General features: G+C 38.5%; 2 protein-coding genes across 8 annotated transcripts in view; one reads left to right on the top strand and one right to left on the bottom strand.

Moving 5' to 3' along the window:
• Positions 1–12,470, bottom strand: part of IRAK4 (interleukin 1 receptor associated kinase 4) — a 29,343-nt gene extending 16,873 nt beyond the window's left edge. Inside the window, exons 1-4 of one of the 3 annotated variants that reach the window (XR_004621151.1) lie at positions 12,338–12,469; positions 4,507–4,676; positions 1,604–1,749; positions 585–767 (exon numbers count right to left, since the gene is read on the bottom strand). Coding sequence is in view for 2 of the 3 variants with exons in the window: in XM_034644681.1 (XP_034500572.1) it covers positions 585–767; positions 1,604–1,749; positions 4,507–4,667 (490 nt within the window). In the remaining variant the exon portion in view is untranslated. Of the gene's footprint in view, positions 1–584; positions 768–1,603; positions 1,750–4,506; positions 4,677–12,337 lie in introns of all 3 variants that reach the window. The other 2 variants (XM_034644681.1, XM_002927832.4) reach the window with 2 other exon arrangements.
• Positions 12,410–18,394, top strand: part of PUS7L (pseudouridine synthase 7 like) — a 42,877-nt gene continuing 36,892 nt past the window's right edge. For 4 of the 5 annotated variants that reach the window (XM_034644679.1, XM_019808568.2, XM_034644678.1 and 1 more), the window contains exons 1-2: positions 12,558–12,661; positions 15,751–16,661. In XM_034644679.1, the coding sequence (XP_034500570.1) occupies positions 15,767–16,661 (895 nt within the window). In that variant the 5' untranslated portion in view covers positions 12,558–12,661; positions 15,751–15,766. Of the gene's footprint in view, positions 12,538–12,557; positions 12,662–15,750; positions 16,662–18,394 lie in introns of those variants that run through there. The other variant, XM_034644677.1, reaches the window with a different exon arrangement.

Below are 18,394 nucleotides of genomic sequence, written 5' to 3'. Positions count from 1 at the left end.
CCTCCACCCAAAATTCCAGTCACTTATTTTCTTTATAAAATGATCTTTTCCTCTTTTTTTTTTTTTAAGATTTTATTTATTCATTTGACAGAGAGAGAGAGAGCACAAAATGACCTTTTCAAGTCATGTAAATATTTACACACTTTGTCATACTTCTGTGGTTGTTTGTATGTCCTATTGCCTGTACTCACTGATAACACACTGACTAATACAATGACAATGGTGCTTAATAAGTCAGGAAAGGAAAAAGAAAACCCACAGAAGAGCAATGGCCAGGGCGCCTCGGTAGCTCAGTCGGTTAAGCATCTGCCTTCAGCTCAGGTCATAACCCCGGAGTCCTGGGATCGAGCCCCACATCGGGCTCCTTGCTCAGTGGGGAGCCTGCTTCTCCTTCTCTCTCTGCCCCTCCCCCTGCTTGTGTGTTCTCTCCCTCTTCCCCAAATAAATAAATAAATAAATAAATAACATCTTTAAAAGAAAAGAGCTATGGCCAGTGTGCACAAACAAAAGGAGAGATTTATTGCAAAGCAGTGATGGTCTTAATGACAAACCCACCAGCAGAAAGCACTGCAAATGTTACTTACGTGTATCACTACTTTCTAAACTTGTATTTTCTGGACTTGAGGAGTCAGGTGGCATACAGTTTTGTTCAACATTCTGCACAGGTAACACAAATGTCCTGTCTTTGCCATGGAGAGGCACATGCTTCTGCTGAACTGTTACAGCTTCTTTAGAAGGTAGTGTATGAACCGTTTTGGGAACAGCATCTGCCAAATGAAGTAAGATACAAGTTGTCTTCCCATAAGAAAAAGTGTTAATGAAAAAGTTAAATGAGGAACTCAGTTCATTTGACATCATTCCCATTTCCACAGGTTAAACCTCTTTTTTCACAGCACACACAAGAAGCTACCTAGTAAGAATTTGTAAGTTTTGGATAAAGACGAGTAGAGAGGTTCAGGTGGTGTTTTCAAAAAGTCTACAAGCCACCTACATCAGAAGCACTGAAGTGTTTGTTTAAAAACATCAGCCTTAACCCAAGTCAAGAATTCTGATAACAAGGTCTGGAATAGAGCCAAGAATCTATCTATGTAACAAGAACCACAAGTGTTTCTACTGTACACTGAGTAGTGAGAACTGCTGGTTTAAGTGGCATCAAAGGGAAAAAATAATTTATGAGGAAGGCATCTAGACAGTGACCTACCAGAATACAACATAAGGAAATCATGATCACAGATCCCATTGGGGTGGAAGTTGAGGGTGAAAAAAAAGCAAGAGCTCAAGAAAAACAAAACAAAACAAAAAAACCCCCCAAACCCCCAAACCTAATTTCCATCCTTCTAAACTTCCTACTGGCACAAAACTACCTGACTTGAATTGTGGGCTCAGACCCGATCATGAAGCCTCCGTTTCCTTAGCAGCAAGTCCGCAGTGCCTTATGTCTGGGGTGCTTGTATGAGTTGGGGAGGGTGGAAAGAATGAAAAGCAGTTTCAAATATAAGGCTCATCTACCAGGAGAAAAAAGTAAGAGTAAGGAGACATGTTTCTATTTCTGCCACTTGCCTTTCCACCCTAATTGTTGATGCCCTACTCACACTCCATTTACCTGGTAGCAAAAGACTTGCTGGGGCAAAAAACTCATTTTGAATCAAAAGATCCACAAGATCACCAACTGTGCAATTTGTGGTGCCCCAGTCAAACAGTAATTCAGAAGTGGGACTTTTTCCAGTTTGAAGTAATGCTTCAAATCTCCTTAAAAGCAAGTGACAAAAAAAAAAACAAAACAAAATTAGTATGCAAAAGACTTCACATGAAAATAGGAATTATTCCCCCATGCCCCCGTCTCGCCCCCAGCACCTCCTACAGTATTAAAGGAAAGGAGTGGCAGGAGAACCAGCGAGAACTACGGAGAACCGGGAAGATAGGCAGAAGGGAAAAAGATGCTGAAGGTGATGATAGTGTAAGTTAACATAAACTGAATACTTACTGAATATCTGCTCAGGGGGACACAGGATGCACCCACATGAAATCATTTAATTCTCAAAGATACTATGAATATAATACTAATTTATTAATGAGAAAACGGGTGGAGAGGTAAAGTAACCAGCCCACAGCCACACAGCCAAAACACTGGATTTAAATTGAGATCCAGGGGCGCCTGGGTGGCACAGCGGTTAAACGTCTGCCTTCGGCTCAGGGCGTGATCCCGGCGTTGTGGGATCGAGCCCCACATCAGGCTCCTCTGCTAGGAGCCTGCTTCTTCCACTCCCACTCCCCCTGCTTGTGTTCCCTCTCTCCCTGGCTGTCTCTATCTCTGTCAAATAAGTAAATAAAATCTTTAAAAAAAAAATATTAAATTGAGATCCAAATTCAGATCTCACTTGACATAAGGGTGTGGTCTCAACCTACTGAGCTATATTACTTCCCTACTGGACTTAATAACTCTGCTAGCCATATGCTTTTTAATAAATCATTCTGCTCAATGAAATAGAATGCTATACATAAACTTGAGGAATTACTCCTTTGATCTTAATCATATTTCAATTATATTAAAGGAAAAACAGATCAGTTTTTCATTCTTATTTCTTTAAAAATTAGTTTGAAAAGTAACATTTAAAAACTTGACAATTTTTTCTGGTTTGCCTCCAAATTTTTTATGTTGAAAAATTTCAAACTTACAGAAAAGTTGTAAGAATAATATCATGAAAAACTGTTTCCCCTTTACCTAGATACACCAACTGACCAGTGGAAATACTTTGCCACCTTGTGTTCTTGCCCTCTCCCTCTCCCTGTGTGTGTATGTGTGTGCGTGCGTGTGTGCACACACTTTAGAGTGTAAGCTAAACGCCTTGTAGAATGTCTCATAGTCTAGATTTGTCCGGCTGCTTTCTCACGATTAAATTCAGGTTAAAAATATTTGGTAAGAACACTACATAGGCGACAACATGTTCTTCCCACTGCATCACATCCAGAGCCACATAATGCAGTCTGTGCCATTATCAGTGACCTAAAGTGTGATTACTTGGTTAAGGAGGTGTACTTCAGATTTTTTCCTTATAAAGGTAGCTTTACCCTTCATAATTCATAAGTAACCTGTGGATAATACTTTGAAATCTTGTGCATATCTTGTTCATCGACTTTTTATCTTGTGGTTTTAGCATCACTGATGAGTCTTGCAGGCATCAGTTACTCATGGGTGGTTGTAAACTGGTAACTATCATTCTTTCAATAATTATTTGCTGCCATTATTCTGTAGAGCTTTTTCTCCTTACCACCACTGCTTCAACTATTCTCCAAAAAAAATTTTTTTTTAAAGAATTTATTTATTTATTTGACAGAGATAGAGACAGCCAGGGAGAGAGGGAACACAGCAGGGGGAGTGGGAGAGGAAGAAGCAGGCTCATAGCGGAGGAGCCTGATGTGGGGCTCGATCCCATCACGCTGGGATCACGCCCTGAGCCGAAGGCAGACGCTTAACCGCTGTGCCACCCAGGCGCCCCCACAAAAATTGTTAATAGCAATATCAATAAACTATTTTTGAAAGTTGCTTTTCAAGGTTTAACTTAAGGTGCTTCTTCTTCTTCTTTTTTTTTAAGATTTTATTTGTCAGAGAGCATGCACACACAAGCAGGGGGTGTAGCAGGCAGAGGGAGAAGCAGGCTCCCCACTGAGCAAGAAGCCCACTGAGGGGCTTATCCCAGGACCCTGGGATCATGACCCCAAGCCAAAGGCAGACGCTTAACTGACTGAGCCACCCAGGCATTTCTAAACTTAAGCTTCTTTCAAGAATTTAAGATGTTTATCCTTCATATGTGGAATTATTTCCGGGAAGGACTAAGATGGGAGTTAAGGCTTTGGGATCTTTATCAGGTTATTACTGAAAATCACAAATTAATGTCTTTTCCTCTTGCTTCCAAAGACAGATTTGGGGCTGAAATTTGGGTTGAAATCACTGACAAAAATAAAATCTATACTCACATTTTATAGTAACTCAAGCAGAGATAAATAGAGACAAAGAATGAGATTATCTGGAGATAATGTTGAAAAATCCTGGCTAAGAACTAAGAATTCTGTTTATAGATGTGTACAAGCAACTTTAAAAATGTCAATTTGAAGAATTCCCAAAGTACACTGTTAAAGTGAAATAGAGATTCACATACTTAGAATTTTACTAGAGATTCTTATAATACCCTTATGTTCAATCGGGACATGACAAGTGTGAGGCAGAGGGAACTTTCTCAGCTTGCTAAACAGAAAACTACAGTAAAAATGGGAATCTTGATTCTAACCCAAAAACTTATTTGCAAGATCACAATACTAGCCTAGCTGACATAATGGAGAATGAAGCCAAAATTGCAAAAACAGAAAACGAAGAGGTTACTTATTACTATTATTTCCCCTGGGGAGAGTTTTATTTTCTGAAATGCAACATTAGATGGTATTTATATCTATTAATCATTCTAGATTGTGATATAAGAATTTAAAAAGGAAAAGAATTTTATACGTTACCTTATGTGAAACTGATTATATCTATCATCACCAGATGGTTTTTTAATAGCTACTGCTAACTTCTTCCATCCTTCTTGAGGATCAATAAAATCTGACAGCTTCCTAATTAGTCCAACACTGAGGCAGCGCACATATGTTGAAGATGTTATGGGTTTGTTCATCTTCTATTCCTAAAATATGGAAAATTCTCATTAAAATTTTACGGTAGTTTTAGCAATGACATCTATACGCTTATAAATCACATTTTGCTACAACATATGAAATGTTGGCAATTGATTACACAATAATAAAGGAACACTCCAAAATCAACTAACTGATATCCTAAGAAATTAAAATTGTGGTTTATTTGTCTAATTGTCCTCTGGTCATACTTTCTTTCTCCACCTATAATTATCAGTAACAAATTGAAGAATTATTTTTCTGACATTTCTTAAGTGTAATTTACACAAAGAAATGAAAAATTCACTTTTTCAGAAAAATTTCTGAAAATTCAGAAAATATTCAGGAATCAAATCTATTCATAAAAGATTTATTTTTCAATTTAAAATATTTTTCTCAATCAGTATTTATGTGCTATTAGACATTTGCCAACACTCTTTGGTAGAAGTAAAAAGAAAAAAAGTCCTGAAATAACTAGAGTGGCATTAAAAGACATGGTAAATAACCAACCTTTCCTATCACATGCTCCATGTTATTTGAGTCCAACAGACCTGTCTGATCATAATTCATTCCCTACTAAGCCAAACCCTGTGGTTCACCCTTTAACTACACTCCAGAGAAAACCTTTATTTCCTCAGTCCCCTCTTTCTTTTGTCACTCCACCGTGGAGAGCGAGAGCCAGGGATACATTTCACAATTTTACTTGTTCACCAGCACTGCTGAATATAACTATAGAGAATCAGATAGCTGAGCAGACTGGTATGAACACAAATTTATGGGGACCCCCTTTCCATGGGGCCTTCAACACTACTGTGAATCCTGCTGTCTTTGCTCTGTGTCCTTAGTGACTATTTCATGCCTTTACCTCTCTCCATGTGGTTTTATTTGACCTCCATGCCTCTCATTCTCAGCAAGTGGCAACTTTTCCTTCTACTTAATCAAGACAAAGAGATTCAGATATTCTTCTGTCAATCATTTTCCTTCTTCCCTCTGTATTTTTATCTTTAAAATGTAATATAATTAAATCTTGGAGTAAAGAATATATTCATGTGGTACAAAATTCAGAAGCTATAAAAGAGTAAAAAACAAAATGTCTCCCTATATCGTAGGCCTCCATATTTGTATTCTCTTCTCTTTGGTCTTTTTTGACTGCCACATCTAAGTAGGTCTATCTGCTCTCAACCTAATTATCTTTCATCACTGCACAGTGTAACTGTAATCATATATTTATTTGCTTGTTTACTATCTGCTTCCCCCATTAGACTGTAAGCTCCATGAGTCCATTTCATTTGCTAACAGATAACTACTGACTAGCAAGTTGTATAAATTGCTGGTAAGAGTTAGGAATGAATGAATTTGTTGTTGAGTACCATGCTAGGTGATTCATATATTTCACTTAGTGCTTAAAATGATGAAGGCAAGTTTAACATCTTTACTTCACACAGGCAGTAAATGAGAGAGTTGGACTTGAACTCATATCTGACTCCAAAATTCATTCCATATGTCCCTGCTTGTATAATTCAATGTATTGTTCAAGTCGCTCTCCTTTCTATAAAAACAAGACATTTCTTTCACTTATTCATATATTCAAAAACATGTATGTCAGCTTTTGTACTAAGTGATGGGAGCTACAGAAAGGAGGAAAAAAATCTTTATTTTCAAGCTTCTCAGTCCAGCAGAGGATATAAACAATTACAGTGAGTGATAAATGTTCCAAGAGGTGTGTGCAGAATGTGGAGGCCCAGAGGAGCATGGAGCCAAGGCAGTCTGAAGGAAATAGATCAAAACAGATCTGGGTGGGGAGGGAGATTGGAAGGATGAGTGAAAAGCAATGAGGATCAACCTATCCAGGCAGCAAGAATAGCAGAGAGAACATGGATTAAGCTCAGCAAGGAGTCTGCTATGGCTGGAGCATAGGAGCATAGGAGGCATGTTCTTAAGTAGTAAGAGAGGAGGTTGGAGAGGTAGACAGGGCCAAATCATTACCTGCCTCATATACTAAGACAAGGAGTTTAAGCTATATACCAAAAGTTATAGGGAAGCCATTTCAGTATTTTAAAGATTTCATTTATTTGAGAGAGAGAGAGAGAGAGCACTTGAGCAGAAAGAGGGGCAAAGGAAAAGAACCTCAAGCAGACTCCACGCTGAGCTTAGAGCCTGATGTGGGGCTTAATCTCACAATCCTGAGATCACGACCTGAGCTGAAATCAAGAGTCGGATGCTTAACTGACTGAGCCACCCAGGTGCCCCAGTTTCAGGATTTTAAAGAAGGGTGTTCTGTGATCTGATTTGGTTAAGTGGATTCCTCTGGATAAAAAATTGAAGGGATTTATATTGAGACAAGGAGACCAGTTTGAAAACGCTGAGCAGAAACGAAAGCCTGAAAAAAGTCAAGGAATAGAAAAAAATAAAGATTCAAGGATTTAGGAGGCCAAATAAAAATTGTTTAATGAAAAATCAGATATTAAAGGAAAAGGAGAGTGAGGAAAACCGAGAAGTTGATTCCTGGCTTTTCGGCTTGGGCAGTTAGATGATAGAGGAAATGAAGTGTGCTTGGTCACTTTAAATGTTAAATATCTACATCCCGCACCACATAGGGGAGTTGGCATTAAGTAGCTAGATATATGGTCTGAAGCTTAGGGGAAAGGTTTAGGTAAAGAATACTCACTATATGGGCATTCTCACATATTCATAAGTGAATCATTGTTTGAAGTAATAAGTAAATATTGTTGCCTATTAGGAACATATAGATTGTGAAGAAACGAAGAAAAAGAAGAACCTTTAAAAAGTATTGATAAGCCATAGAGGTAAGAAGAAAACTAAGACAACAGCATATCAGAGATTTCTAGAATGGGGGATAGGTTGGTATAAAAGACCCAGAAAGGTCCAATAAATACTGATGGGTGTATTAGATTTAGAAACTGGGTGACTTAAGAAGAATTTTAATGGAGTTGTGAGTGAATGGTAAAAATACATTTTCCAAGAAATCTGGCTTTGAAGGGAAAGAGAGAGATAAAGAAAGAGAGAGAGAGAGAAATAAAGAAAGAGAAAGAGAGAAGGCATCAGTTCTCAAATTTGGTCTCGGTACCCATTACACTGTAAAAATTTCTGTGGAATCTGAAGGGCTTTTGTTTAGGTTGGTTATATCTACCAATATTTACCTTATTAGAAATTGACACTGAAAAATTTAAAAATTACTTATTCATTAACTGGTTAAAAATGATGAATTTACTACATGTTAGCATACATAATATATATATATATATATTTAAAGATTTTATTTATTTATTTGACAGAGATAGAGACAGCCAGCGAGAGAGGGAACACAAGCAGGGGGAGTGGGAGAGGAAGAAGCAGGCTCACAGCAGAGGAGCCTGATGTGGGGCTCGATCCCACAATGCCGGGATCACTCCCTGAGCCGAAGGCAGACACTTAACCGCTGTGCCACCCAAGCGCCCCAATATATTTTGATAAAAATAACTACATTTTCCAAAATAAATAGAAAAGTGACATTATTTTACATTTTTGTTAATCTCTTTAATATTCAACTTAATAGAACACAGTTGGATTCTCATATCTGCTTTTGCATTTACTCTGCTGCAATATATTGATTTAGTTGACATATATGAAGAAAATCCAGCTTCACACAGACATAGAATTGGAAACGAATTGTAATAGCCTTTTCACAAAGTAGTACTTATTTCTCTTTGACACTATAGTGAAACTTGATAAAAGATAATTTCCTAACAGCTGCAATGTAGAATCTGAAACTGCATCAACGAACTTTGTTTCATTAAAATCCATTGTACTCTGAATGACTCTTTTACCTGTAAGTTTACCCCCTGAACCTCTAGAAAGAGACTGGGGGGCCCAACCCCACGCTGAAAACTCCCGGTTTAAGATTTGTTTTAAGAGTTAAGCTTGGCTGAAGATACAAAAGGGATAGTGAACAGAGTATAGGTGAAGACGTCAGCCTTGAATAGAGGAAAATTTTTCCTCCAAATCTAGAAAGAGGGGTTTGGATACAGACATATTTGAAGGGAGAGGGAGAATTCCCACACAATGTTATTTTCTTGGGGAAGTACGAGGTGAGGTCCATCTATGGCTAGGTAAAAGAACTGCCCAATCCCCTTGAGGGTCACTGGGCAAATGCCTATGATTTCTTCAAGCTCAATGCAAAAAGCACTATTGGCTTTCCCTGATAGTCATATCTGTTGATTCAAACTGTTACCAGTCATTCTTCTATATAACAATTATCATATTTTATTGTTTATGTGTCTGCCTTCTCTTCTAGATGACGTGCTCTCCTAAGCAGAGACCCAACCAAATTGGGCTTTTGCAGCTACTCAAAATACTCCTGTTGAGTGAGAGAAAGACTGATTTTTTCTTAATTAAGAGATTATATCTACCTACAGATTTTGCAGTTGCTCCATTCACATTATTTCCCTTTATTTACTCAGATTTCTCTCCATTGTAAGAAGTACAATGTGATTGACAAACTAGTAAAGGAAGTTTGGTAATCCTAAAGGCGAGAGCTAAAATACAGGAAATTGAGAATAAAAAGTCTAGCTTAAAAAAAAAAGTCTGTAATAGGACCAGGGATAAATTCTGTAGCTCTCTTCCACCCAGATTTCTAGCAGAGGTGATGGCATAGGGATACCAAAAAAAGGAAAGCCTTCTGTCAGCTCCTCTCTCTATATATGCCTGTAAGTTCTAAATCTCCAAATTTAAAATTTTACTTTGAACACACATTCATATATCACCACACACACATTTGGAAGAATATATTCTAAAACATTAACTGTGATTATCTCTTGATGGTGATTTTTACAGTTTTGTTTTCACTTGCTTTTCTGCATTTTCAATAATAAAAATAAGTTATTATAGAGAAAAAATTAAAAAGTATCACTTCTTTCAAAGTGTTCAAGAATTTAGTGTGTTTAGAATTAATAGAAGTACAAAAAGATATATTGCTTACAAGTAAATAAGTAAATATCATCATGACTTTTCTCATGCCATTAATTCTCATGGTAACCATTCATATTTTCAAACAAGACAACTCGGACAAGAACACAAGGTAAGGTGATAATTGAGAAATATACTAAAATGAATGTTTCCTTGTGGAAATCAATACTTCTCACTTATATGGATGTTCTCAAAAAGACAAAGTACTGTGCCCCAAATAGGAAATAAAAGATTTTCGTCAAATGAATTAATGAAGTTTTAAGACTGTGCTTCATTAGCACTTTGATCAGAGGAAGACAGTATAGAGGGGAAGAAGAAGATAGACTTTGAGGTTGCATGGGCTGTGTTCTAATGTAGCTCTTCCACAAACCAATTATGACCAGACTTAATAACTAAATTTCTTCGGACCTTGGTTTCTTCATCTGAAAAACGGAGATGGTAATACCTAAGACTTGCTGTAAGATTTTAAATCAACAAATGCAAAGGGCCTATCAACAATTAGGTGATTTTTAAATATGTTGCAATAATTATTTTATGGCAGAAATTATTCTTATATCACATTTTTTTTAAAAAGAAATGTGCAGAGTTGTATGAAAGCTCAGTTTTCAGAATAGTGGTGAGGGGCTACTGACTGAGCAGAAATAAGAGGTCTGAGAATATAGCTAAACTTTTCAGTTAGTGGCAGTCTTATTTTATTAAGCATAGTATTTTTCATATATTTATAACCTCCCTAAAATACATTATTCACTCCCATGCTTTCTTAAGCAAAACATGCTAGATAACCATTAGTCTTTATTTTTGGACAACTCAGTACTAGAATTATGAGCAAAAGCTGGTGATACTTCTGGACCTATTAAATTATATACAGCTGCCCCTCTCAAATGGGGAGATGTGCTGGTATACCATATATTGAACATAATATATAATGCTCAAGCATGGATTTAAGTCAATGTAAGTAATTTAAAATGCTTTGGATATTTTAACATATATATAATGTTTGGATGTATTAAAAACTTAAAAACATTGTTTTTCAATATTCTGAAATACTGAATATTGAAATAAATCAAATATTTACTGAGTGTCTACTTTGTGCTGGATATTGATTCCAGTTCCTGGAGAGAAAACATTGGGAAAATAAGAAAAAACAACTGAACTCATGAAACTTATATTCTAATAGAGGAAGACAGGCAATAAGCAAATAAACTCTATACTGGGCTAGATGGTGCCAAATGTAGTGGACAAAAATACACAGAGAAAGAGTTTCACTTTAAAACAGGGTAGTTAGAGTAGGCCTCAATAAGAAAGTGCCATGTAATTAAAGGTCTCAAGAAATGGGAAAGTCAGACACTGTGATATCCGTGGGAGAAGTTTTGGGGGTAAAACAAATACTAAAAATATAAAGGTCTGAAGTGGGCTCACTGAGAACAGTAGGGAGATAGTAAGTCTGGGAAGGAAGGAGCAGGAAAGTAGATTAGATGAGAGCGGTAAGGCACCAGGTCTCCTAAAGCTTTATAGCTTTTGTATTGATTTTGTTTATCTTCTAGGAAGACAGTAGAGGCTTTGAGAATAGGAGAGATATGCTCTATATTCTTGTCTTAAAAGGACACTGGGGCTGCTGCTGAGAGTAAAGGATATTAGACTAAGAGCTGAGAAGCAGGAAGAGATCAATTAGCTGAGTACACCAACCACCTAGGGGGATGGTGCTGGTGGCTTGGACCAGAGTGGTAGCAGGGAAGGTGCAGTCCTAGGACGCTGGATATTTTCCGAAGTAGAGCAAATAGAATCCCATGTGCTGATATGAAGGGTGAGGAGGCTGCACCAAGGTTTTTGGCCTGAACGTTTCTCGACATTTACTTCGATGGAGAAGGCTGTGGATGGAGCAGGTTTGGCCTGCAAGATCAGGACCTTGGACTGGAGAGGTAGAAAGCAAACTTCAAATGAATGTTCAGCATGACAGCGTAAAAGAAATATGAACTTTCTGACAGATCTCTTCAAGGATTACCCCCAGAAAGGGAAAAGGCCGACTTTAATATTCTCTCCTCTTAGGGCTCTTTGGGCAGATAAGCTTTTCAGGCAGTAATAGAGCTCCTGGTTTCCATTCCAAATAGCTAAAATGTTTCCTCGATTTCTCAGGGTCTGCTTTTTATCCCTTTGTTTTCACTCTTGCTCCAGGTTGTCAGGTATACTTTTCCCATCTGATAATGTACTTATCTGATCCTTACACCCCTCTCCACTTTCTAATTTCCTGGAAGCTTGGAAGCCAGCGTGACAAGCTCATTAGAATCTCGTGGAGGCCCATAATGCCTTCCACGCGAGGAGCATCTCTGCCCAGAGCTGGCCTTACTTCCTGGTTCTCAGGAAAAGATTCATTTCGTAAACCGGTTCTGGCAACACACCGTCTAGGAGTTGAGAAACCTGAGGGGATGTCGGACTGAGCCACATAAGGACTTACTGACGCCTCTCCACGCCCCAGCTTCCTCCTCAGGTCCAATTAACTTTCTGATCCTCGGGAACCCACCCAAGTCTTTACCCTGGAGCAAGCTGTGCCCACAGAACCTACTTCCTCTCTAACTTTTCTCACTTTGAAGACAGAAGGCGATTTTCCTTCCGAAGCCGTCCTTCAACAACCCTGAGGCACAGGGATGGAGGCCGGAGCACAGACCTTGGACGCCCTGTGAAGAAGACGCGCACGGCGGGAATTCCTTACCTGCCCAGTAGCGGGGCGCCAGGGCTGCCGGGGCACCGCCCAGCTGAGGCAGCTGCGGAGGAACCCGGGCTCGGAAAAGCACCGGGGCGGGGCGGGGCCAACCGATTAGGCCCCGCCCCAGACCCCGCCCCAGACCCCGCCCCGTCCCTCCTCTTGACGCCTCCGGGCGACTCTGCAGCGTGAGAAATTCCCCGTCTCGCGTAAGGCTCTTCTTTAAGTGGGAGCCTGCCCCTTTAAATACGCCGCTGTTGGAGGCTAAGTAGTTTAGGACTTCCGGCCATGCGCACAGCGTTGTGCCCAGGAATTCCTTAACCTGGACGTGAGGTAGACCGGGTCGAGCTTGCAAGATGTGGGGCTTCTGGGGGGGGGGGGCAATNGGTAATGGAGGGAGAAGAAAGTGGAGCCACTGGCTGTGCTGGGGTACTTTTGATGCGCCAGAAGGCAACCCGGCCAGAGACTAGTTCTGCGAATTGGTGACAGAAAGCAAATAGGAGTGACTGCAACTGAGCGTTGGCATTTGAAGGAAGAGCATGAGGGAAAAAGCGCTACATGCTGCATTTCTAACATCACCCCAGAATCTGCCCTCAACCAACAATTCCCCAACCTTGGGTCAGCCAAACTTCACTCCTCTCTCCGCTCCGCCCCCTTATCAAGAAATCTGCTGTTTAGGAATACTCCCTATTTGTTTTTAACTCCACGTGGGCTCCTTGGCTCCCTCCAGCTCAGTTCCACTCTTTTACTAAGATGCTCATTGTAATTCCCTGAGCATTAAATTCTTCCCAAGGTGTTCTACCCAACCCAGTAGCTTAGAATGTCTTCGTATTTTCTTCCTTTCTCTGGGGAAAGAGTACGTCATTATTTTTTTACAAGGCCAGTCCTAAAACTGTTCCTGATCACATTGCTTTCCAACTCTTGGAATTCTTCATGACGTTCGTCTGCTAAGTGCCATCATTCATCTTACTAAAACATCTTTTTGGATTGTGTCATTTTTCTATTCAAACACCTCCAGTAGCTATATGTTGACCACTCAACGGATTCTAATTTCTTGGTAGTGTATTCACTGTCTGGCGGTTTGGCGCTAATCCGAGCTGCATTTTCCAAAAACTGTACTACAAATTTTTTTCTCCTGCTGCTCTGTATCTGGGCTGTTCAATTTCCCTAACACATTGAATATTTTGTTTGTATGTACTTAGGATATGTCTCTGCCTTATTTCTATGTCTTGAATCGTTTTGGGGACTTAAATGGCACCTCTTGTATTATGTTTCTCTGATTATCATCTTTTTGTATTATGTTTCTCTGACTATCATAGGCAAAAGTGATGCCTTTTTTCTTCCTTTTTACTCTTACAGCTCTTATTTTGTATTAGTTGTTTTATTTATTCGACAGTCAGTATTGATTGCTTGCTTACTATGTGTTTGACACTGTTCTAAATGTGAGATAATCAGTGAATTAGGCAGACAAGGTACTTGCTCCCATAGAGCTAACATTCTAGTTGGGAGAGATATATCATAAATAATAAAATTATTAGATAGAAATGCTGTGCAGAAAATTGAGTATGGTTTGGGGAAAGAGAGCGTCTTGCTGGTTCCTTTACATTATTAGGGATGACCTCTCTGAGGATATGATTGAGGAATGACTAATTTAATCAGCAGGAAGAGTTAACACAAAGGAATTGAAGAAGGCCAGTGTAGTTGGAGTATAGTGGGTAGTGGGGAAAGGGTACAAGATAAATTTGGAGAATAGATAGAGTCCAGAATCTTAGAGGTCTTTGGAAGCCAGGGTAAGTAATTTGGATTTCATTATCAGTGTGATTAGAGGTTTTAAAGAGGATTTTGATCTGATTTAATTTACCTTTCAAATCATCATTCTGGCCATGTGGAGAATGGATAATAGTGGACTAGTTAAGTAGAAGCAGATTAGAGGCCTTCACAATGTGTAAGAATTTCTAAGATGGGAATACTAAATAATGGAAGGACAGCAAGAGTAATCAGAGAGCCAGATGCTTAAAGTTGATGTAATTTTTTTGTGATTAGAAAGTCAAGGTTATGACCAAGATGAGGTGGAAGTGGGTGAGGTTGAGATCAAGGAACTGAGGGACTGTGGTGTTTAAATAGATGATGCATATGGTTAGACATGGATAGGAAGACATTAAGGGAGGTGTTAAAATCATCAGTGAATGAAAAGGAGTCATCTGGGGATCAAAGAGTCGATGACAGCAGATGATAAAGCCTGATAGGATGAACTTCAAAGAAGATGGGATTTGGGGGAGGTTGAGGAGGGAGAAATGGTTTGGAGCAGTGGCAAATAGAAAATATTTACATCCTCCAGGTCCTAGGTTAGGTGGGTGTGAAAGGAAGAATAGCCTTCAGTTGAGAGGACTAGAGAAGCAGCAGCGTGGGGAAATAGCCAGGTTTCAGTTATGGCAAGAGACTGAGGAGGCTGTGCAGGAAATTAAGGAACAGAGGAAAACAAATTTATCCTTATGTAGTCTAGGAAATGAGGATATTGAGACTTTGCTGTGATTTCTACGTGGCATGACGCAGGGGGAGGTTTGCTAAATTGGTTCAGGTTAGTAGAATACATGTAGAAATGGGATGAAGGTGCAGATGATGATGAATTACCTAGAGAGTGTGGTTAGTATGTGAGTAGTATGTGGTCCCTAGGCATTTTGTCTTTCATATAGCTCTATCTGGTATGGTAACCACTGGTTGTGTAAAAAGTGAATAGAGGCTTCTTCAGAGGATTATTCTCTTTACTGCTTAAGATTTGCAAAGTTTTTTTTCTCTGATGCCAGTAGCATGGTTGGAATTTTTCTGTGGGTCAACATCAAAAGTTTGTAAAAGTCTGTAACTGGGTTTTCAGGAAAGTTTAAGGTTCAGGATTAATTTAAGTCTATTTTGAAGTGTAATCAAATTGCAAGTTGGTTTTTAGAACTTCATTTATCTATCAATTTGGACTATTTCTTCCTGTCTTCTAGTCCTTTCTCTCATCTCTAACTCCTAATATATAAAAATCTAGCCACAAATTCTCTGGAATTAGGTGGAAGTTTTCGGGGATGGGGTTTAGACAAATCATTAAGCCCCATGTTCTCGTTTCTTCTTTGTGGGCCTACAAGTGGTATTTTTAAAGTAGACTTGAAACTGATCCATTTTAATCCTGGATAATAGATGGAAGCTTGGAGTGGGTGGAGAATGAAATTGCAAATCATCGATTATACCAGAAAAGATTGTCTGTTAATTCCTCTTGGTATAGAAGGGTCAAAATACACATATATAGAAATAAATTGCTAATGTCTTTTAAGGGACTCAGGATTGAAAGGGAGAAAGAAAAATAAATCCTGCAAATACATTTCTTTTTTGTTATTCATAACTTTTCTTTCTGGTAACTGATTGCCTCTTTGTTTCTTTTGTAGGCATTGTTATTTAAGAATGGAAGAGGATACAGATTTTAGAATCAGGTTTAGTTCTTTGTGTTTCATTACTGATCATGTTGGATTTCATGGCACTATAAAAAGTTCACCAAGTGACTTTGTTGTTACAGAGATTGATGAACAGGGACAGTTAGTTAATAAGGCCACCAATGAACTGATTGGTAAAGTACTACCTGAGCCAAATAATTTTGCCAAAAAAACAAAAGTTGATTTTCAAAGTTTATCCTTTAAAGAGGAAAGCAACCAAGAAGTCAGTACTGTCACTGGGTGTTCTGATAACCAAAATCATCAGTCTGGTTCAGAAAAGGAAGATAATGATGGAACTTCCAAAGGCAAAGAAGAACAAGTTGATGTTTTAGGCAACTTGTTAGATGAAAAAACTAACGAATTACTGAATCACTTTGCCTGTGATATAAAAGAGAAGTGGAATTCTAAAACTGAGCTAATTGGATCATCTCCTGAATTCTCATTAGGCAGAATCCTTGACAAAAACCAGAGGGCTATTTTGCATAGCGCTGTTAGGCAGAAATTCCCCTTTTTAATAACTGTTGGTAAAAACAGTGAGATTGTTGTAAAACCAAATCTTGAGTATAAGGAACTCTGTCACTTGGTATCTGAAGAAGAAGCATTTGACTTTTTTAAGTATTTGGATGCAAAGAAAGAAAATTCCAAATTTACCTTTAAACCTGATACAAACAAAGACCACAGAAAAGCAGTCCATCATTTTGTCAACAAAAAGTTTGGAAACCTTGTGGAAACCAAATCTTTCCCTGAACTCAATTACGATGCCGGTAATCCAAATGTAGTGATAACAGTAAGATTTCGGGAGAAAACACACAAGCACAGGAAAAGGTCTCTTTTTGAATGCCGGGATCAGAAAGTTATATACACAGGTAACGTAATAAATCATTACCATTTTCTTTGATAAAGTAAGTTAAAATTGTGGGAAAGATGAATATTCAAATGAATTAAATAGACTTAACCAGAGGGATGTCAGAAAAAATATTTGGGTCTGGTTTTTAGTGGAAGATAAGGCCTTTTGAATTACACTATAATTTTAAGAATTAACCTTATGGATCAAAGTATGATTAACACCGATGCTTGTAGTTAACATAGTCACACATGTATAAAGTTGAAGGAGTTATTTTGTGTTTAATAAGTTTTATTGGAGATAAATCTTGATTTCATATTTTGGAAGTTATTTTAATTAAAACTAAGTTCTCACATAAGTAGAATGTGTCTGCTGTGCTTGGGAAAGTGAAGAGAACACCTTGTTATCTAAACAGTTGAACTTCACTACCCAAGGTAGAGAGCCTCCTTACAAGGAGCTCCTTCTTTGTTCGGTCACTCTTTTAGAGAGGATGTTCTCAAGCTTTAACATGCACTAAAAAATGACAAAAGGGCTCGTTAAACAGATTTCTGAGCCCTATTCTCAGAGTTTCTGATTTAGAAGGTTTGGGGCAGGGCTTTCAGAAATGCCCAGGTGATGCCTTTTCTACCCAGTCTGGGGACCACATTTTGAAAATCACTGTTTTAGCAGGTGTGTTCAATTCCTAGGCCTGGATGGAACTGATGAAATCTTATTCTACAAGTTTGGCTGATCAGATTTAATTGGCCTATATCCTACATGAAGGATGGGAAGTGTTTCAGATGGTCTTGTTTTATAGATACAGCAAAGCTTTTTAATTTTTTTCTGATTAAACACATTATTTTATTTTATTTTATTTTATTTAAGTTTTTATTTTAACCACCCAGTGCTCATCATGACAAGTGTACTCCTTAATCCCCATCACCTGTTTCACCCATCCCCCCACCTACTTCCCCTCTGGTAACCAGCAGTTTGTTCTCTATAGTTAAGAGTGTGTCTTCGTTTGTCTCTTTTTCCCCCCTTTGCTCATTTGTTTCTTAAATTCCACATATGAGTGAAATCATATGATAGTCTTTCTCTGACTGGTTTATTTCACTTAGCATTACTCTAGCACAATCCAAGATTGCAAATGGCAAGATTTCATTCTTTTTTTTTTTACAGCTGAGTAATATTCCATTGTGTGTATATGCAACCTCTTTATCCGTTCATCAATCCATCAATGGACACTTGGGTTGATTCTGTATCTTGGCTATTGTAAATAATGCAGCTATAAAGGGGTGCATGTATCCCTTTAAATTAGTATTTTTGTATTCTTTGGATAAATACCCAGTAGTGACATTGCTGGATCATTGGGTAGTTTTATTCTTAACTCTTTGCGGAAACGCCATACTGTTTTCCACAGTGACTGCTCCAGCAGTGCAAGGGTGTTCCTTTTTCTCCACATCCTTGCCAATGCCTGTTGTTTCCTGTGTTGTTGACTTTAGCTATTCTGACGGGAGTGATTGATATATCATTGTAGTTTTGATTTGCATTTCCATGATGATAAGTGATGGTGAGCATCGTTCATCTTTTCATGTGTCTATTGGCCAGCTGTATGTCGTCGTCGTCTCCTTTTTTTTTTTTTTTTTTGATAGACTCCACACCCAGTGTGGAGCACAATGCAGGGCATGAACTCATGACCCTGAGACTAAGATTTGAGCTGAGATCAAGAGTTGGATCCTTAACTGACTGAGCAACCCAGGCGTGCATCTGTTGTCT

This window comes from Ailuropoda melanoleuca, chromosome 16 (genome assembly GCF_002007445.2).
Source record: "Ailuropoda melanoleuca isolate Jingjing chromosome 16, ASM200744v2, whole genome shotgun sequence".
NCBI lineage: Eukaryota > Metazoa > Chordata > Mammalia > Carnivora > Ursidae > Ailuropoda > Ailuropoda melanoleuca.
Note: the sequence above shows the minus strand (reverse complement) of the source record. Positions and strands in the feature narration are given on the sequence as shown.